Here is a 20,346-nt window from a genome sequence, read left to right on the forward strand (position 1 = left end):
ATTTTCGATAGCTGAAAAACACGAAAATTGACAAAAATTGCATTGCCTATGGAACGACTGTGGGATGACCGTGGGAGACGCAAAAATTTTAGAATTTGCATAGTGAAACCGTGGGAAAATTAAGCCAAAAATAAGTAAAATCCTTGGCTTATACATAAGGGCAGTTTGGTTATTTCACAAAAAATGGCATTTTTGCTTAAACCTGATTGTTTTGGGTAATTTCACTTAGAATCCCTTAATTTTGACTATTTAATATAATTTCCCTAATTTTTATCATGGATATCTCAATAATATACACTTATTTAATCATTATCTTCTATGATAATCAATAAATATATATGAATAAAAAAGAGTAATATTATATGTATACAATTTTAATATATATATATATATATATATATATATATATATATTAAAGGTATTATTATATGATTATTTATTATTTTATGTTTAATTTAAATTATCTAATTAATTAGTAATATATATTATTTTTATTAATAAATAAATATATATTTTATATGGGAACCAAAATTTTTACTTAAATTTTGATTTTAAATTGGGATAAGTTTTCAATCGAAGATAATTTACAATCAAATGGATCTGGGAAAGAGTTTAAAGATACTTATTTCAACAATTTCTAAATTTATAACTGAAAATTAATATAAAAATAAAAAAATAAAACTTAGAATTTAAAATTAAAAACTTGAGGTTGTGTAAGTTGAGTAATAAAGACAAATGAGAAGACACGTTAAGACTTGCGAGTTGAACATAAATTAAAATATATTTATTTATTTATTCCAACTCTGTTGTAATAAAAAACAAAACTCCATTGGACAGCGAACGAGGACGACGGAGATGGAGAGAGATTTATTTTCATATAATATTTATATATAAGCAATTAATCGTCAGCATCTTAAAGGGACGAAGAAGATCCGAGACTTTGAACACAACACTCTCTTTATAATGGAAGGTATATTCTCTTTTCTTTTAAACCCTAAATTCTCCCTTTTGACTCAATTTTACTTCGATTGACTAGTTTTTATGCTCATCTTTGTCACTTGTAATTCGATTGTGTAAACACCTTTGATTGATCGTTTAGTAATTGGAATGACTAGTTTTCATAGTTTATGGTCAAATTATGATTATATCGAGTAAGCGTAGATCAGTGTTTGAATGCATGATGTAACGGTATTTTGACACTGGAAGAAGTTGCTAATTTCAGAAGCAGTTTATAACTGGATGAAGATTAACTAATGTAAACCAAAATTTCTCATCTGTATCCATGGTTTCTGGAGCACCTAGTGTTCTCGCCTCAAAGAATGATGAAAACTCTGAATTCGTGTGAAACTGTATTAGGTGTTCTCCGTTTAATCGTTGTGATGGACATGGGTGTTTGTTTTGGTTTGCTTTTGTAATTTGTTTTTCAGCATACCTGTTTAAGAAAGTTTCCAGATGTTTATCAAGATGTGAAGTGCTGAAAAACTTGTTAAAGGTATGGATGTAGAAGAATGACTCTTGAGGGACGACGCTTACACTTCTTATACTTTTTTATTTTTTAGTCCCTTTCTGGGATGGACAAGGTTACATTATTATGACTTGACTCCTCCTTTAAATTTTTGTCAAATTACAAATTTATATTTAACAAGCACATTCATAGTATTAAAATGCAATAGCCATTTTCAGCATGCAGGTCATAGTTTGATGAGTCATTGAGTTTGTTTTTCTTCCCACCAATTAGTTGCTTTGCCCATTAGACATTCCCCTGCTGGATTCAAATATGTTAGCTAATTTTCATATTGAGAGGTGGGATCTATTCATTGACCTAATTTTCTTTCTTTTTCAATTCCAACATTTTTAATGAAGTAACTGATTTTCTCCATTAGGTGTTGTTATGATTATGCAATGTTTGGTTTTTATTTTTCTCAGCGGCTTCATACTCTTGATTTATTATATGGTATATAAGTCCTTTAAATCTGATTGCTTCATATGTAGTACTTATTAACATGTTCCTTTAGAAAACCATTTTTTGCTGTAGGTTATCTTCTTTTTCCTGGAATTTTGATATCCTTTTTTCTTCCTCATTTGATTTTTTAGTTATTAGTGACATGTTCTGTTGATTATTTAATGCTTAGTTTGTTGTGCTGGCCTCTTTAAGTTCTGATATATGCTCTCTATGTGATTCAAAATTAGCTGGTAGCTAGTTGAGAGCAAATGTAGTTAAAGTAGATAAAAAACTAAGCTTATCAATTCTTTGAGAGTAGTCTCAATTTTGAGTTTCAATAATTGTATACCTTGAGAATGTTGTTTGGCTGCAAAAATTTTTCATCTGGGATTTCCAAGAACTTGTTGGTCATTTAGAGAAAGTGTGCAAAGCTAATATGGTGCAATGATGGATGAGTGATTCCTTTTTGCTATCTTAGATAAAATAAGTGCTTTTATTGAGATATACATACAGTTATCTTGAGCTGAGAATTTGAAATTGTTGCATGTGATTTTATTAGATAATGAAATTAAGGGCTTTTTCAACATAACTTTTTTCAGACTTTTTTTTAGAAAATGAAAACAGAGATTTAAATTTTTATTTTCAAGATTAAGATTTGAGGTTTTTTTTTTTTTTTTTTTTTTTGTGGAAAGTATTATTCAGAAAGTCAGACCAAATGGTCTCTTTGGTAGAGGTTTTTGAAACTAAAACAAACATATGTTTGATCTAATTTTTATGATGCTATGTCAATATTGTTAGTAATTTGAAAAATCAAAAGCCTAGTTTTTATGATGCTATGTCAATATTTTTATGATGCTAGGATGCCAATATGCTACTTGTGGTCTAGTTAGTAACTTCTACGGAGTATTTTCTGTTTCATCCTCATCCTAGGTGGTCTACTCTACTTTTAGGTGATATGCTCATTCTGTCTAAGTAACTATGTTAGTTGGCATGGTCACTTCTACCTGTAGTATTCATGCGGAGCTGCTTTCTGTATTTCTGTTCTTTCACTTATGCTAGTTCGTTCACTTCTATCTTGTTATTAACCTCTACTGAGTATTTTCTGTTTTTTTCTACATTTTAGGTGGTCTGTTCAAGGCAATTAAACAGAATTATGGTTTTTGTATGGAAGGAAAATGGTTTGGATTGTTGTAATTGCCATAGTTTTTGGCGAGGGCATTCTTGATTTCTGTTAAGTTGCATAGAGGTGAAAGTTAGGCAACTTGAATGTTTATATAGTGATAACTATTCATGGACCCTGAGGGTTAGAACTAAGAATGAAAGAGAGTTTGTTAGTGTGAAATGCTAGTTAAATAGATGGAAAATTTGGGTTTGCAAACATTAATTAATTGGGATGGTTTATGTTGCTAAGAAACAAAAGGCAAGGTTGCTTTAACTTCTAATGCTTAGGGTTAAATGCTGGAAGCAAGGGGAATGATGAAAAGAGTTGGTAATCAAATCTGGTTGATTACTTAAAGATGTTGTTTGTTGCAAATAATTAAATAAATAAAAAAGATGAACTAGAAGAAGAAACTTAGGAAGAGGAATCTGAAACTGAGTGGACTTTCCCAAACTTGTAATTTATAACAAGGAAAAAAAAAACTACGAAAGATATCTTGCTTCTTTATTCCATTAATCAACTTTGGGAAGCTTGGGAACATATTGATATTAATATGGGCTTCTGTCCCACTAGGATTCCTGCAAAATAGGATTGATACCATTAATATGTAACCCAACCTTTCCTAATAACATCAAAGTTCTATAACTTACTATAGACAACATTAAAACCTATGTGTCTGTATCAATGCCAATGCCATTAGTATTTGACAAAACTATTTAATTAAAGAACTACTAGTCATTTATCTAATAAGATACACTTACTCATAGACTAAAGAGATGACACCATGGCTTTTCAATTGACATGAGTTTCTTCCTGTTTTACTAACTGAACAATTCTAGTTGCCCGTGCATAGAGTTTCAACTTATTCTTAAACTGAGAACTAGAAGAATATTATTCTAAAAGTTTCTGTTCTGGTGTAACTCTAGCAAAATTCAAGTTTTCCAAAAGGTAATTTGAGGGAACAAAGTAGAATTTAAGTTCCATTCCAAATTTTGCTATCAGGCTACTTCAGATGGGTGCTCTTGTTGATTCTAATATATTTCTCTTACCCCAAATTTGGTGATTTCTCTGATTGATAATTCTTTCTTTTTTTCTTTATTGAGGGGTCATGAATGGGTGTTTAATCGTTGTTAACCTTCAGTATAGCCTCATTGAAAATGTTGAGTGAAGTAAGATGGCTGGATCTTTTAAAAATGAGATTTACTTGAGCTTCCTAACAATTTTCCTTCCTTTTTCTTCGACCTGATCCAAAGTGGTAGAATTACAATATTAGGGTAATTATATAAGATTTGGGCTTTGTTTCAATTTTTCATGAAAATTTAAGTGCTCAATAGTGTAACTTTTCTAACCTTGTGAACGACACTTGGGGTAATATTGTGTCTATAAATTTAATTTTTGACAAGGCGGGGATATTGATTGTGTTGGTACCATGTGTATGCCACTTCGTAGGATTGTGCGGTCTGCTGTTCCACGCTTGATCTTCTCCTTTGAATTAGTATAAATAAATTTCCTTTTGTTTCTTATATTTTTTTTCAATAAAACTATGTGTACCTTTTTTTGGTACACAATTTGTGTACACAGATGAAGTGTTATCATGTGATTGAATATTTCATTATCATATGATGACACATGTTTTAAAATCACCTAATTACATGATGACACATCACTGTGTATATGAATTGTGTACCAAAAATGGGTACACATAGTATTACTCATTTTTTTTTATCTGCCATGCTCCAAATATTTAAGTCAATTGTTATTGACTTGAGAATTTTAATATGTTTAATGTTTATAAGTATTGACTCTGATTTTTTTGGTTGTCTAGTGAGTGACAGAGAGGGAGAGACTATATTGTCTTTTGCTAAATGTTTTTTCCTTACATTACTAGGCTCCAAGGATGTTTAGGAATCATGAGTGGAAAGTTGCATGGCTGATTTCTAATGATTTTGTTTTTAATTTGTTGAGTTTTCATCATTTTGCTGCTTCAGTTAAATGTGATTATATCTGACTGGGATTTGGTTTGCCTGTTAAGCCATTGGTTAGGTTGTTTGATTATCATGGAACACACTAATTTACAAAAGCATCTAAACATGTATTAAGCAACTATGTGATGTGCATATAAAAAAAAATTGAGTAAATAAACTGATATTATATGTTGGTACAACTACGTTTAGGTTCTGATGTAGTTTTGTTGATTTAGTAACAGGAACGATGGTCCTTAGAGATTTCATATCAGTGTTGAAACTGTTTGCTAGACTTTTTTCTTCTTGTGACATTAAAAGTTGACTTGTATGCCATGAGAGAAGCAGTTTCTTTTAACATTCCTTCTTGGATTGTGAGTCCTATATAATTATTTTGAATTTTTGTCTTATCAGTTAGCTGATTATTGTTTACTTTATATTCTGTTTGATCTCCTTCTGAAAAACTGTTAATTCTGTTATTCTGAAGATGAGGAGATACCTTAGGAACACATAAATAATTTGCAAAACTGTTGTTACTATTTGTTTTTTTAATTATGAAGACTATAAATGTGAATGGAACATTTTCCTAACACAACTTAATACGGAAATTAACATCACTGTATAACCTTGTGAAGCCTAAGTCAGATTACATGTTAATGGTTTTCACTCAATGAGGTATTGTGGGCTTTCATGTATTTTATTGCTGATTTTCTAAATTTTCTTGTTCACTAGTTCTTTGCGGAATTCATGTGAAAATTGCAGATATAATTTTATGAAGTTTTATTCCAACCCCCCAACCAATCAATTAATATTATAGGATTTATGTTTGGCAGGTGGATCCCCAGACCAGGAATCAATTGGGTCTGGGACAAAGAGGTCCAGTGTTTCATCGGGCAGTAGGCCACGTAATCGCAAGGAGTTTCTTAATAGATTTGTTGATGGTGAAATTCTGACTACAAAAATTGAAGATTGGTTTATTTCTATTTCAGAAAAGTCAGCTACAAAAAGAGCACCATTTGATGTCCCTTTTGAGTTGATAGAACTTCAAAAATTTGATTATGCACTGGAAGGAGTTTCATTTCAACAGTTGACTAGGATGCCCAATGCTGTTTATGCTTCAACATCCAATGCGGTTGAAGCAACTGCTTATCTTGCTGTTGAGGATTTTCTACATGCAAGTGTGAAGGGCTTATGGGAGGCATTTTGGAGTCAAGATGAACCCATGCCTTTCTATGTTGCCTCTCTGTATGATGCAAACTTGAAATTCTACCAGGCCGAGAAGGCAATAGCAAATGGGAAGCTTGGAGGTCTTTGTGGTACTGGTGTATTGCTCAAGAACTCTAGACATCCACATGGAAAGTGGGACCACATTCTTGAATTGGCTCTGTTAAGGCCTGATATTAGAAGCCTTGCTGTGGATAGTGATCGGCAGCCTTCTTTGTCTATTCTAGGGGAAGCTCTTTTCTATGCCCTTCGTATATTATTATCAAGAAGCTTAAGTAGATTGACTTTTTCTCTGAGCTCAAACACAGTGTTTGTTCTTCTTGTCGATTCTCAGTATGGTGGGGTTGTAAAAGTTGAAGGTGATGTAAATAAATTGGAGTTTGATGTGAATAATATTTATGACTGTGCTGCTGAGTGGGTAAAAAAGCATTGTAGAATTGCAGTCTCACCAGTCGATAGGATTTGGAACAAGCTTGGAAATGCCAATTGGGGCGATATCGGTGCTCTACAGGTACTTTTTGCAACTTTCCACTGTATTGTCCAATTTGCTGGATTTCCCAAGCACTCAATTGAAGATTTAGCTGCTGACCATGGTCCACGCCTCCAAACAAGAAGAGTTGAGAGGCAGTTAGGGGATACAAAGGTTAATGGAAATGGTCTATTTCGGTTCCAGCAGCAGAATGCTTCTCCTGAAATTGTTGAAGTTCAGGATGAATCTACCAAATTAGAGTCTGAAGAGTTAATGAGACTAAAAGTAGGATCTGTACTATGGTTGGAGGATTCAAACTTTCAAAAGGGTTATCAGATTAATGAAGTCCTCAGTAATGGTGAACTCAGATATTACATTGCTTCACCTGTTGAAGAGCCTGGAAAGTCTCTTTTTGTATATGTTGGTTCACATCCTTCTCAGCTGGAACCAGCTTGGGAAGACATGAGTTTATGGTACCAAGTTCAGAGACAGACTAAAATATTGACAGTCATGAAACAGAAAGGTTTATCTAGCAAAAATCTGCCACAGTTAAGTGCTTCTGGGAGGATTGTTCACCCTGGTCAGTGTCAGAGGCCCAGCTCTGGTGGGAACTGTGATCACCCTTTGTGTGGCACACCAATTCTAGTGACCAGCCCAGTTGGTGAAACGGTTGCAGATATGGTAAGTGAAGGCCTGTTCAGTTCGGATGAGGCTATCAGGTGTTGTCATGATTGCCTATCTGCACTTTGTACTGTATCTTTTGCTGGAATTCGGCATGGAGACATCCGGCCAGAGAATGTTATTTGTGTTAGATCTGGTGTGAGACATCCGTACTTTGTCCTTATTGGTTGGGGACATGCTATACTTGAAGATAGGGACCGCCCTGCTATGAATCTTCATTTTTCATCAACTTATGCTCTGCAGGAGGGGAAATTGTGCTCAGCATCAGATGCAGAGAGCCTGGTTTACATGCTTTACTTTTTGTGTGGTGGGGCTTTGCCTGATTTGGATTCAGTGGAAGGGGCACTACAGTGGAGAGAGACCTCTTGGTCAAGAAGAATAATTCAGCAGAAGCTGGGTGATGTGTCAACAGTGTTGAAAGCATTCGCTGATTACGTTGATAGTTTATGTGGGACACCATATCCTATAGATTATGATATATGGCTAAGAAGGCTAAGAAGAAATATTATTTATGAGGAAGATCATGGAAAGGAAATTGACACAACTGGCTAGGACTTCATTAACTGATGAAAGTGGAAGTATTCATTTGTATCACGATCCAATAATACTTGGAAGTCATTGGGCAGGTGTTGGATGAATTGACAGAATCTGAAATAATTGAAAATGACACAGCAAGTTGGCCGAGCATCTTAAGGTAATTCATATGCGGTTGTTAGCTGGCAGGCTGCTGTGTAGGGGAAATCTTTTGCACTTGAAAGATGATACTGAGTATAAAAACTTTTCCAGGATGCTTTCTGGTGTGGTCTCGGAAATTAATATGATACTCAGCTTCTGTAGAGCTTTGGAAATTTAGTTTTTATTTGGGTATTATATTATATTGTATTCGTCATTCCTTGTAAAAATATAGGAGCCATTAGATTGCCCGGAAATATGTTGTAGCTATGTCTGAGATTTATTGGCTCGAATCACCTGTAAAGGGTTTGTGATATTTTGTGTTTATCGGCTTTCAATTAGCATTACATTCATGTATTTGTTTATTTTTTATTTTTAATTGTTCCCGGGTCAAGAAGCGATGATACTTACAAGTACCCAAAAAAAATAGCCCAAAGGACTTTTTCCTGCCCAAGGTTTTATGCATTCATAAATTGGCATTTTTTAATCATTAAAAATCTAAATATTTATTCGTTGACAATAAAAATAAATATAATTAATTAACATTATTTATTTTTCTTTTAAGCTTAGAAAATCAATAATTTTTTTTCAGTATTAAACTTTAAAATATTATATTTTTTCTTTAAAGGTTTTTTGCTTTTTTCTTTTCCTTTCCTAGCATTGTTATTAACTAGTTTCTCTTTCTCTATCGTCTTTGAATGAAAAATGTCTTCATGATTAGATGAACATGTTATCTCTGTTTCTATTAATGATGACATTCTTTGTTCAAAGAAAATGTTGAAAAAGGAGAGAAAGAGATATATCTATCGGTGATGACGTAAAAAAAGAGAAGAATAAAAGAAAGAAACTCTAAAAAAAATAATATTTTAAAGTTTAATCTTAAAGAAAATTGTTGATTTTTTAAACCTAAGAAGAAAATAGATAATGTTTTATTATTTTTAATATATTATTAATTAAATGATGATTTTACTTCTAAAATTTAACTAATTTTGTTAATTTTAATTGTTTATAAGTAAATGTTTAAGTTTTAAATAATTAGTGAGCATTAATTTGATAATATAAGAAACCTTAGGTGAGAATAAGTCCTTTAGCCTAAAAATATATTATAAAATTAATATGAATCTGATATGCTACAAATTCAGTTGAAATGAGCATAACTCAATGTTTAATATCTGAATAATACTATTAATAGTTTTAGATAAAAAGTATCAATAAAAAATATTGCATCGAATTTGAGTAATTTACATTTGGCTTTAAGATACTTCTTCATCTCTAGTTGGTATAAACAATGTTTTCCCAATTAAAATTAAACTTTTTTAATGATAAAACAACATTAAGAAGGCAAATTATCTTTTTATCTTTATTATTTTATTTTTAAAATTATTATATAACCTTAAACTAGCCAAAAAAAATTAATAATAAACCTTTTAATATTTCACTTACACAAAAATCAACTTATTTTTTTTCTTTTTAACTGCTCCTTTTTCCTCTTTCTTATAAATAGGTGTATTAATAACATGTAATCATGTGTTTAGGATAAACATTAATTTTTGAAAATATCAAGGGTCTTAATGAATTCTACAAGGTTTTCAAAAATTTAAAAAAAGTTTGGGTTTTTTTAATTTATGGAATTTTAATTTATCCCTTAATAATTTCTAAAATATCAGTTATACCCCCAAAAATTAGATAAAAAATAAAAAATTTTGGATGTAAATGTCATATTACAAACTATTAAGACTATAATATAATTTCAAAATATATGAAGGCTTAAAAAATTTTAAAGATTAATTTGTGAGTTTTCAAACCTTTTTAACGATTAAATTTTTATGTTCAAAACGTTTAGATATAATATGTAAATTTTGATTTTTAGTAAAAAATGTTATTTATACTAACATGGAAAAATGCTTTTGGCCAACTTTAGGTGGAAAAATACAATTTACTTCAAATTTATATGAATCAGTTTACACAAAGTAATAAAAAGATAACTTTATTTACAAGGAATTTAGACAATGTTGTTCTATTGTAATTGAAAGTTACACTTATGTAATTACAGTAAAAATTTTTTAAATCGTCATTTTATTTCTAAATGATAGTAATGTATTTGAATTATAATACAAATATATTGGATACAAAATTGTTGGGGACTAAGGTGGTAAGAGAAAACAAGGTTAAGACATAAAGACAAAATAGGTTAAGGGAAGATGATCCAAGGTGAAAGGGTGATTGAAAAGAAAAAATGCAAAATGTTTGAAGATTTGAAAATGAAGGCAAAAAATGTTTGAGTAAAAAGTATGTGTTATAATGATGTGATGTGACATATTGAAAGAATAGATACAAAACAAATATACATATCAAGAGAAAGAATCAAAGTAAATATTATAAAAGAGAGAAAGGATAAAAATTTTACCTACTCCTTTGTCTCCTATATGGATATAAGATGATAGAATGAGTCTTCTACTTGCAAGATCTCCAAAGAAAGTCCACCATTAAGCCAAACGACAACCCTTGTTGTGAGGTAGAGAGAGGGAAGAGAGTTTTGCAATTTAGTAAGAGAATTTTTAGTTTCAAAAAGACTAACTCACTTTGAATAAACTAACTTCATTATTTTGTAATGGTGTTAGTTGTAGTTTTCTAAAATTCTACTATTGGCCTATCAAAATGTTGATTTAAAGATTTGTCATGCATGCACATATATATAATATATTTTAGCCACAATAATTTCATCTCACTAACACCTTAATATTTAAGATGTTATCTTTGCATGCATATAACATTTTATGTGATTCTTATTATTCTTTAGAAGGTACTAGCCCATCTAAATAATTAATTCTCTTTTTTGTAAGTTTGGTTTATTGGTGTGAACCTTTAAAGTAAATGCTATATTAGGCCTGATACAAACTTAGCCTAATATCTGCTCATAACACTTACAACAAATGTTATATCAGGCTTTGCACATAACATTGCGTACATGAGTTTGCCTACAGTCAAAGCATAAGGCATATTATGCATCCGTTGTCACTCTTCATTGGTCTTTAGACCCATATCTTTGGAAAGATGAAGACCATGAGTGAAAGGAAAAGTCATCTTTTCAAGTTTTCCATGTTGAAATTTTTCAACAACTTTTCTATATATAATTTTTGGGGTAATCCAATTATCCTTTTTATTCTATCTCTATAGATACGAATTCCAATGATGTATGTAACATCTCTTAAATCTTTTATTGAGAAGGTTCCAGATAACCAAATCTTGACCTCATTCATCATGCTAATTTCATCTCCTATTAGTAGTATGTCATTTACATACAATATAAGAAATGTAACAGCATGATCTTTAACCCATTTGTAAACATAGGGTTCATCTGGATTCTTTTTTAAACCAAATGATTTGATTGTTTTATCGAATCGAATATTCTAGCTTTAGGAAGCTTGCTTTAATATATAAATGGATTGATGCAACTTGCATACTTTATGTCTTTTGGAAGCAGATACAAAACCTATGGGTTATTCCATATATGAGTTTTCCTCAATAAATCTATTAAGGAACATGGTTTTGACATCTGTTTGCCAAATTTCGTAATCATGGTATGCTACGATAACTAGCGTTATTTAGATAGATTTAATCATAGCCATGAGTGAAAAAGTTTCCTTATAATCCAATCCTTGTTTCTGAGTATAACCTTTTACTATTAGTTATGCCTTATAGGTCTCCACTTGTCCATCCTTGCTAATCTTTCTTTTGAAGACCCATTTATAGCTAATAGGAACAATTCCTTCTGGTGGATCAACAAATGTCTAGCCTTAAATAACATGCATGGATTTTATTTCAAAATTTATTGCTTCTAGCCATCTACCTGAATCAATATACAGTATTGCTTCCTCATAGCTTCTAGAATCATTATTATGATTTATTTCTCCCACTAAATAAGATTCAAAATCTTGTTCATGAAGAAATTCGTATCTTTTTGGAGGTTTGCTTAGAGGACTCTCTTAGTTCAACTTGTATAATCTGAGGCTCTTCAAAATTTTCTTTGGGCGCTATTATTCTTCTCACACCTCTTTCTTGCAAGAACTCTTTCTCCAAGAAGTGTATGTTTTTGCTAATCAAAATTCTGTGATCAGTCGAGAAGTAAAAATAATATCCTAAACAATCTTTAAGATATCTTATGAATCGAGCCTTTTTAGACTTCACGTCCAACTTATCGGTTTTAATTAATTTAAAATAAGTTGGACATCCCTAAATTTTAAGATAATTGACACTAGCACACTTACCATACCACATCTCATATGCTATTTTCTGAACTAATTTGGACAGTGCTCTATTCTGAATATGTGGAGTGGTAAGCAATGCATATCCCCATAATGATGTTGGTAGGTTCGTAAAACTTACCATGGATCGTATCATATTTAATAAGGTACGATTCCTCATTTCTGATATACCATTATGTTGTGGTGTATACTGAGGAGTCATCTAGGATATAATTCAATTTTTCTTTAGGCAGTCTCGAAATTCCAGACTTAAATATTTACCTCCAAGATCTGATCATAAGATTTTGATATTCTTTCCAAATTGTTTCTTTACTTCATTCTTAAATTCCTTGAACTTTTTGAAGGATTCAAATTTGTATTTCATTAAATACACATACCCATATCTTGAATAATCATCGGTAAAAGTGATGAAATATTGAAAACCACCTTTTGCCATTTCATCAAATGTCCATACATCAGAATATATTAGTTCTAATAGTTCTTTGGATCTGTCCCTTTTTTTTTAAGGGTAATTTAGTAAGTTTTCCTTGAAGACAGGATTCACAAGTTAGATAGGGTTAAGAACCTAATGAATCCAAAATTCCACTTGTTTCCAATCTAATTATCTTGTTGTTTTCTATGTGACCAAAATGATAATGCTAAAGTAACCTTGGATTAATTTATTCTCAAGATCTTTTATTCAAGATAGAATTTATAATATTTAGATCATTTAGTTCCAAAACAAACAAACCATTTGTATTTATTGGTTTGCCAACTAGAGAATTTCCAAAATGAATCAAATATTCATTACCATTAAACTGCACATTGTAACCATTTTTACATAAGAAAGATACAAAATTTATATTTCTAGTAGCTTTACCAATATACAAAACTTTGTATAATCTCAAAAGATGTCCTAATGGAAGCTTCAAAGAACGATCCCCTACGGCTTTAGCTACAACTCTTGCTCTGTTTGCCATCTTCAAAATGACTTTATTTTTGGATAGTGTAGAATTATTCTATAGGTCCTGCAACGATACATATATGTGAGATGTTGTTGTTGAATCTAATATCCAAATTTGATCATTTGAATTAACATTTAACTTAATTTCTATCACAAATGAAGGAAATATACCTGTTATTTTTTCCTTCAAACTTTGAATGTATAGAAAACTATTCCTCTTCTAGTGTTTATCCTTATTATAGCGGAAGCACTACCCCTTTGTCTTGGCCTTGTCTGTATTAGGTTAGTCTTTCTTAAAGTTCTTTTTTTGTGGTCTAACTTTTGGACCTTTTCGATGTCATTTGTGTTTCTTCTTTGCTTCACTTGTGGAGGCAATGTTAGCTTCCCCATGCCCTTTCCCTTATACAATTCTTAAATCTCATTTAGAAGCTTTAGAAGTGTATGTTTAATTCTATTCAGATTGTAATTTGTTATAAATGGTTTGTAATTGTTTGGGAGGGATTGGAGAATCAAATTGACCGTGATTTTGTAGGGAATCATAACCCTATAGATATTTAGTTTTACCAGAATATTTATCTAGCTAATGATATAGTCATTTGGAGGCAATCCTTCTTTTAGTCTCATTTTGAAAAGTGTCACACACAGATCGTACTCGACCACTCGTGAGTTCTCGCCATATAACTCTTGTAAAGTCATAAGTATATCATATGCACTCAGCATGTTTTCATGCTTTGTTTAGAGCTTTCTATTCATTGAAGCTAACATGTAGCTTCGAGCTCTTAGATTATGATCTTATCAGGCTTTGAAAACTTCATTTTCATCATCTATGTCATCTAGAGCCAAGTCAAGTGGAATGGGTGTTTCTAATATATACGTAGCCTTTTAAAACGTGAGAACAATTCTTAAATTTCTTAGCTAGTCTTTAAAGTTTGGCATAGTCAATATATTGTTATCTAGAATTCACAGTAAGTCATTATTGGCCATTTCCTTTTATCTTATCACAATCGTTTAGAAAATACTGCAACAAAAATTGAATTTTTATTAGTGTCTTGTATATATATGAATTTAAACCCTTTTATTATATAATCTTATTGACTCTCACTGTTTTATTCGAATCCCACACGTTTTTAGATAAGATCCGAAAATTTTGTTAGATTAAATTTCTTAGTGGAGAATCGAATTCTTATTAAATATAATTAACCTCATATAATAGAAATCCTAGTTAATTAAATTTAATAAGTAGAAAATCCTTTCCATTTATATCCCTATATAAGACTCAATTTATGTAGCATTCGCTTCGCTCTAAATACCTCACATAATAGAATTCTTGGTACCCTAGGCTAGTTAAATCCAAACCATCATGTTTTCCTAAAATGACATTTTTATCATGTCCTCACATAATAAAATTCTTGGTCATGATGAAAATAATCACTGAAGAACAAGATAAATTTAATTCAATGACCTAAATCATGCATCCTTCACATAATAAAAATCTTAAGATATTAAATTTTATCTTATATAATTTAATTATTTCATGATAGGAGGCATAGATTTCATAATTTTAATTAGAGAGATTTAGGTTTACCTTAATTTTAATTAAATTTAGTTAAACATGACACACGTACATCTCGTATATGCATAATTTAAAACATGGTGGATGATCATGGGGTTTTCAAAATTACAACCGAATGGTACACTATTCACCTAAGTCTATGTCTTTATTTGGATCGTTATTTGGATCGTTTTTGAGTCCTCGTCCAATCAATGCGATTACATTCAAAACTAAGGTATGCAGGCTTGATAAAAATAAAATTAAAAAAATAGGATGGGGTTATTTAATACAAAACCCTTAATTAAAAGAATATTACAACCCAATTATTACTATTTTGAAAGAAGACAAATTTCACCCATGATCATCCTTTAATCAACCATCCATCCAACATTTATATTAACATTTAATATAAATTATGAACTCATTCATAATCTATTAAATATTAATCCATAATATATGATCTCATAAAAAATGCAATGATTCAATCATTTAAGCATAAATGACATGATATGTATTACCTAAATATTCATAACATTTATTTTAGGTAACATTTACCTAAGACTAGAGCATAACAACTTTTACATTTAATCAATATTAAATATTAGTTGACCTTATGCACCTTTATCAACTCTTATACTCAATCATATTAATGCAAGTTGATACTTGTACATAATGAATCATTCAACTAATGTACGTGATCACATTAATGCAAGTTGATTCTTACACACAATTTTTTATTCAAGTAACACACTTAATTATATTAATGCAAATTAGTTCTTTTGCACAACCTTTCATTCAACTAAAGTGAACAAAATTATGCACATCATCTCATGGCTCATACACATTCATTAACATTCAAAATAACTTGCACATGCTTTCACCATGCATCATAATCTTTTAGATGATATGTAATTACATTAATCACATACATCATAATCTTCACCCAAGTGCCTTAATCAACATTAAAACATCATTTAACATGTCCAAATGTGAACTTGAAAATTCAAAATTTCCTTTTTTATGAAAATTTCAACATGTATATGCAAATATATTAACACATCTCCATACATCGAAATTTTCTATGCATATATCATACATGCATGCCCTCAATTAATGTATTTTATGCACAATACACAAAATTGGCATAAATTTTTCAATGTATATCATTATATACATCCAGCCAACATGCCTTAATAAAAATTCCAGGATTTAATTTTAATTCTCAAGCTAAAAAACACATTTATGTCCAAATCAAGCACATGTACATGGATTCTATGAACATTTCATCTTATAAATGTCTTAAAGCACATGTTCTTCATCTTAAAATCATTAGAACATGGGAAAAGAGATAAAACTCAGCCAAGAAAGATTCAATCAAGAGTTATAAAGCAAAACATGCTTGAAAAACTTGATTTCCTAGCAAACTAACAACATGCATCCACGCATGTGATACATATACATACCCTTATAAAATAAATCATATATTTAGCTTCAAAAAGACATGGAAGGAGCTGAACCATGCTCTAATACCATTTTGAAAGATTGGGTGAAGAGAATAGATGCAAAATGAGCAAACACGTCAAGAAAAAAAGAGTCAAAACATGCATTTGCAAAAGAGAGAAAGGATAAGGATTTTACCTACTCCTTTGCCTCTTATATGGATATAGGATGATGGAATGAGTCTCTCACTTGTAAGACCTCCAATGAAAGTCCACTACCAAGCCAAAAGGCAACACTTGTTGTGAGGTAGAGAGAGGCGAGAAAGTTTTGCAATTTAGTGAGAGAATTTTTAGCTTAAAATGGACTAACTCACTTTGAATGAACTAACTTCATTCTTTTATAATGGTGGTTAGTTGTAGTTTTCTAAAATTCTACTTTTGGCCCACCAAAATGTTGATTTAAAGATTTGTCATGCATATATATATATATATATATATATATAAAATATATTTTAGCCATATTAATTCCATCTCACTAACACCTTAACTTTTAAGATGTTATCTTTGCATCCATATAACATTTTATGTGATTCTTATTATCCTTCGAAAGATGCTAGCCAACCTGAATAATTAATTCTCCCTTTTATAAGCTTGGATTATTAGTGTGTCCCTTTAGGTTCACCGTGGTGTAGCCATGAGTTCCTTTTCCAACAATATAAAAGTCTATCCAAAAATTTAATGACTATGATAAACATCTAGCAATATGCCATAGCCCCCAAATCATGATGAAGCAATACTTCATCAAACCTAAAATCTCCAATCATACGTTTCATATAGGTAATATCTTTTTTATTGTCCAATCTAGATCAATTTCAAACTCATGGACTGTTAAAGTCCTAATTTTGATTCTTTATAAATTATCAATTTAAATATTCAAAACATGTCATAACAAATATCCTTCGTATGACTTACATTATACTCTAGCCAGAGATTTGATTTTCAATATTTATTAATGTCCACCTTAGAACTCAGATCTGGGTCAAATTAGTAGATATTCAGAACCCAATACTTTCTGAGTCAACGAATCCAATCTTGACCATCATTCTTCTCCACATAGAAATAACACATGACTAATCTGGTTTGTCTTATGAGATATGGTTAATCCTCTATATATTCACTACATAAATTACATGTATTCGTATTGGATCTGACCATAACGTCTCAGGTCAAAGGATTACTTTATACACTAGTATGATCTTATGATAAGTCATTGACTAAGATTTAATGACTATGTGACTTGTTGTTATTAGTCATGTTTGAAAAACGGTTCTCTAACTATTAATCTATACTAATACCCTAATGACATAACCATCATTGTCACTCGCACTAATGCCATCTTATGATATTCAACAGAGATATTTAGTATACTTACTATGTGATATAATTGTTCAAGTTATATTATGTTCATAAGGAACAATTCGATGGTTCAGTTTGTATTTAGTGAGTCATCCGAACAGTCATACACATACTTTATATTATTGCAAAATAAAGGAAACAGTTTATGCATATGAACAAAAGAACTATTTCTTTATTAATAAATTATTTAAAAGATTATATACAAAATAAAATATCTTGAAACCGATAGCACGAGTGATTCCTAAGGCATACACTAACACATATAACATGATAATGTGGTATGATATGTGACATAATGTGATATGTTAAGTCTTGTATCATAAATTTGTTAGTTTCTATTTTAAATAAACTTGTAGCTTGTGTCATTAGATCATATTCGTATCATATTAGTTTAGATTTCCTGTCAGAGGCCTTCATCTCTAACCCAAGCTAAATTAAAATTGTATCAAAATTTGTTAACCTTAACCCAACTATTAAATATTCAAGTTGATCTGATCCAACTCAAATTGACCCGAAATTATCTATTGTTTTCACTTTCTAAAGTGTTTTACCGTTTTAATTTCTTCATCAAATTACTCCAACATACTATTAATAAAATATACAATAGAACATTGTCTTATTTTCGAATGAACTAAAAATTATATACTAAGACTTTTAAAACATATCAATAATCTTATTAGACCTATAGATGTTTTGATTATACCAAAACTAAGTTTAAAATTGTTAATTTATATTTAATGAGTTAAGTAAATCTATGACATAAGATTCTTATGAGTGAAAGATAGATGAAATTTATGTTCTCAACTTTTCAGATATAGGATGCCTATCCCCAAATATGGGATGTTGGTTCCTTTACTTGTCTCATGCTTGTCATTGAAAGTCTAAAGCTCTTGAGAACTTTTATCAAATAAATAAGAATGTTCATCCCTTTTCTTAGGACACCCATCTCCTTTTTTAGGACACTTATCCCATGATTGGAACACCAATCCCTTCACATCCAAAGTATTCTAAAATTTTGAAGGTGTAAGGCAAGATGCCCACCTTGGAAAAAGGGATGCCCATCCCTTGAGGGACTCGTTTCAAAATTTCAGTTGTTAGATGTTTGATTCAAAGCCACCTAAGTTAAAATGTGTAAGAAGATGTCTATCCCTTAAAATAAGATGCTCATCCTATCATGTTTTCAAGGTCAAAACATTATCATTGAAGCTCAATAGATATATTATCCTAACAAATAGTCATTTGAGCCATAATAACTATCTAAAACTATAAATTGAAGACCCTTTCATGGGGAATAGGCTAGAGATTAATAATGTAAAATCTTTTACTCTTCTTTTTTCCAAAATTTTCTCTAAAAAGCTTTAACTCATATCATTGAAAGACATCCAACACTTAATCTTTGTAATAGCCTTGTAGAGGCATTTTACACTCAATTGTTCTATATTCAAACTAACTTTGGTGAAATCCTAAATAGCAATTGTGGTGGGTAAAATCCTGGATAACTATTGAGTTAGAAAAAATCCCAAAGAACTATTGTAAAAAAGGATTATTTACTAGTGGAATTTCAAGTAGATTGCTTGAAGAAGTGGATGTAGAAGACCTGGAAGAGAAAGCTCCAAACCACTATAAATCTAAAGCATTTTATTTCCCTACTCTTTTTATTTATGCATTATATTTATGTTATGTGTTTTTGATAAATTGTTGAATATTATTCATGTTTGATTGCTTGCATAAGCTTGTTAGACATTGACTTAGTTTGAATATCTTTGTTGAAATTGTTTGTGAAATGATGATGGATTGGAAATTTGTTCAAGATTTTTATTTGGTAAAAAGGTTTTAAATAATCCTATTCACCCTCTAAGATTTTTAGCCATTTGGGTTTTTTCAATTGGTATCAAAGTTTGGATTCCATGTTATAAAATCTAACAATTTTTAAAGTTTAAGATCATTTAGCATGGCTAACACATCTACCCTGGTTTTTGGTAAAGGACATAATATTATAAGACCATCATTGTTTTTTGGGTTAAACTGCACTTATTGGAAAATTAGGATGAAAATTCACATTCCATTTGTAAACTATAAGTTGTGGAAAATCATTGAAAATAGTGACTTTGTGCCTAGGGACTTTAGGACAAATTTACCTAAAAATGAAGATAATTTTGATGAGGAAGATGATAAGTTAATGAGTTTAAATGCAAGAGCTATGAATATATTGTTTTGTGCATTAGACTCAATCGAATTTAATCATGTTTCCTTACATGATTCAGCTTAAGAGATATGGACTATCCTTCAAATCACTCATGAAAGTACAAGTTAAGTGAAGGAGTCCAAAATTGAGCTTTTCTTTTGGGAATACAAGCTATTTGAAATAAAGTCAAAAGAAAATATAATCGACATCTACAAGTTCTTAGACTTGGTAAATGATCTTAGAGGACTTGGAAAGAAGTTTAAGACCATTGAATTTGTCAAGAAGATTCTTTTATTGTTACTGGAACCATGGAGCATAAAAGTAACCACTATTGAAGAATAAAAAAACTTAAGCAAAATGGGCATGGATGAGCTTATAGGAAGTCTACTAACATTTGAGATGAATAAAAAGCCCAAGAAGGAGGAGACCAAACCAAAG

The 20,346-nt window shown here is 30.7% G+C and overlaps 1 protein-coding gene across 1 annotated transcript; it reads left to right on the top strand.

The window, feature by feature from the left end:
* Positions 1-798: 798 nt before the first annotated feature.
* On the top strand, positions 799-8,465 carry LOC123197947. Its single transcript, XM_044612480.1, has 2 exons — positions 799-970; positions 5,896-8,465. Exons 1-2 carry the CDS (start codon positions 964-966, stop codon positions 7,986-7,988), a joined length of 2,100 nt encoding a protein of 699 aa, XP_044468415.1. The 5' UTR covers positions 799-963; the 3' UTR covers positions 7,989-8,465.
* Positions 8,466-20,346: the final 11,881 nt, after the last annotated feature.

Source organism: Mangifera indica, chromosome 15 (assembly GCF_011075055.1).
Source record: "Mangifera indica cultivar Alphonso chromosome 15, CATAS_Mindica_2.1, whole genome shotgun sequence".
Taxonomy (NCBI): domain Eukaryota; kingdom Viridiplantae; phylum Streptophyta; class Magnoliopsida; order Sapindales; family Anacardiaceae; genus Mangifera; species Mangifera indica.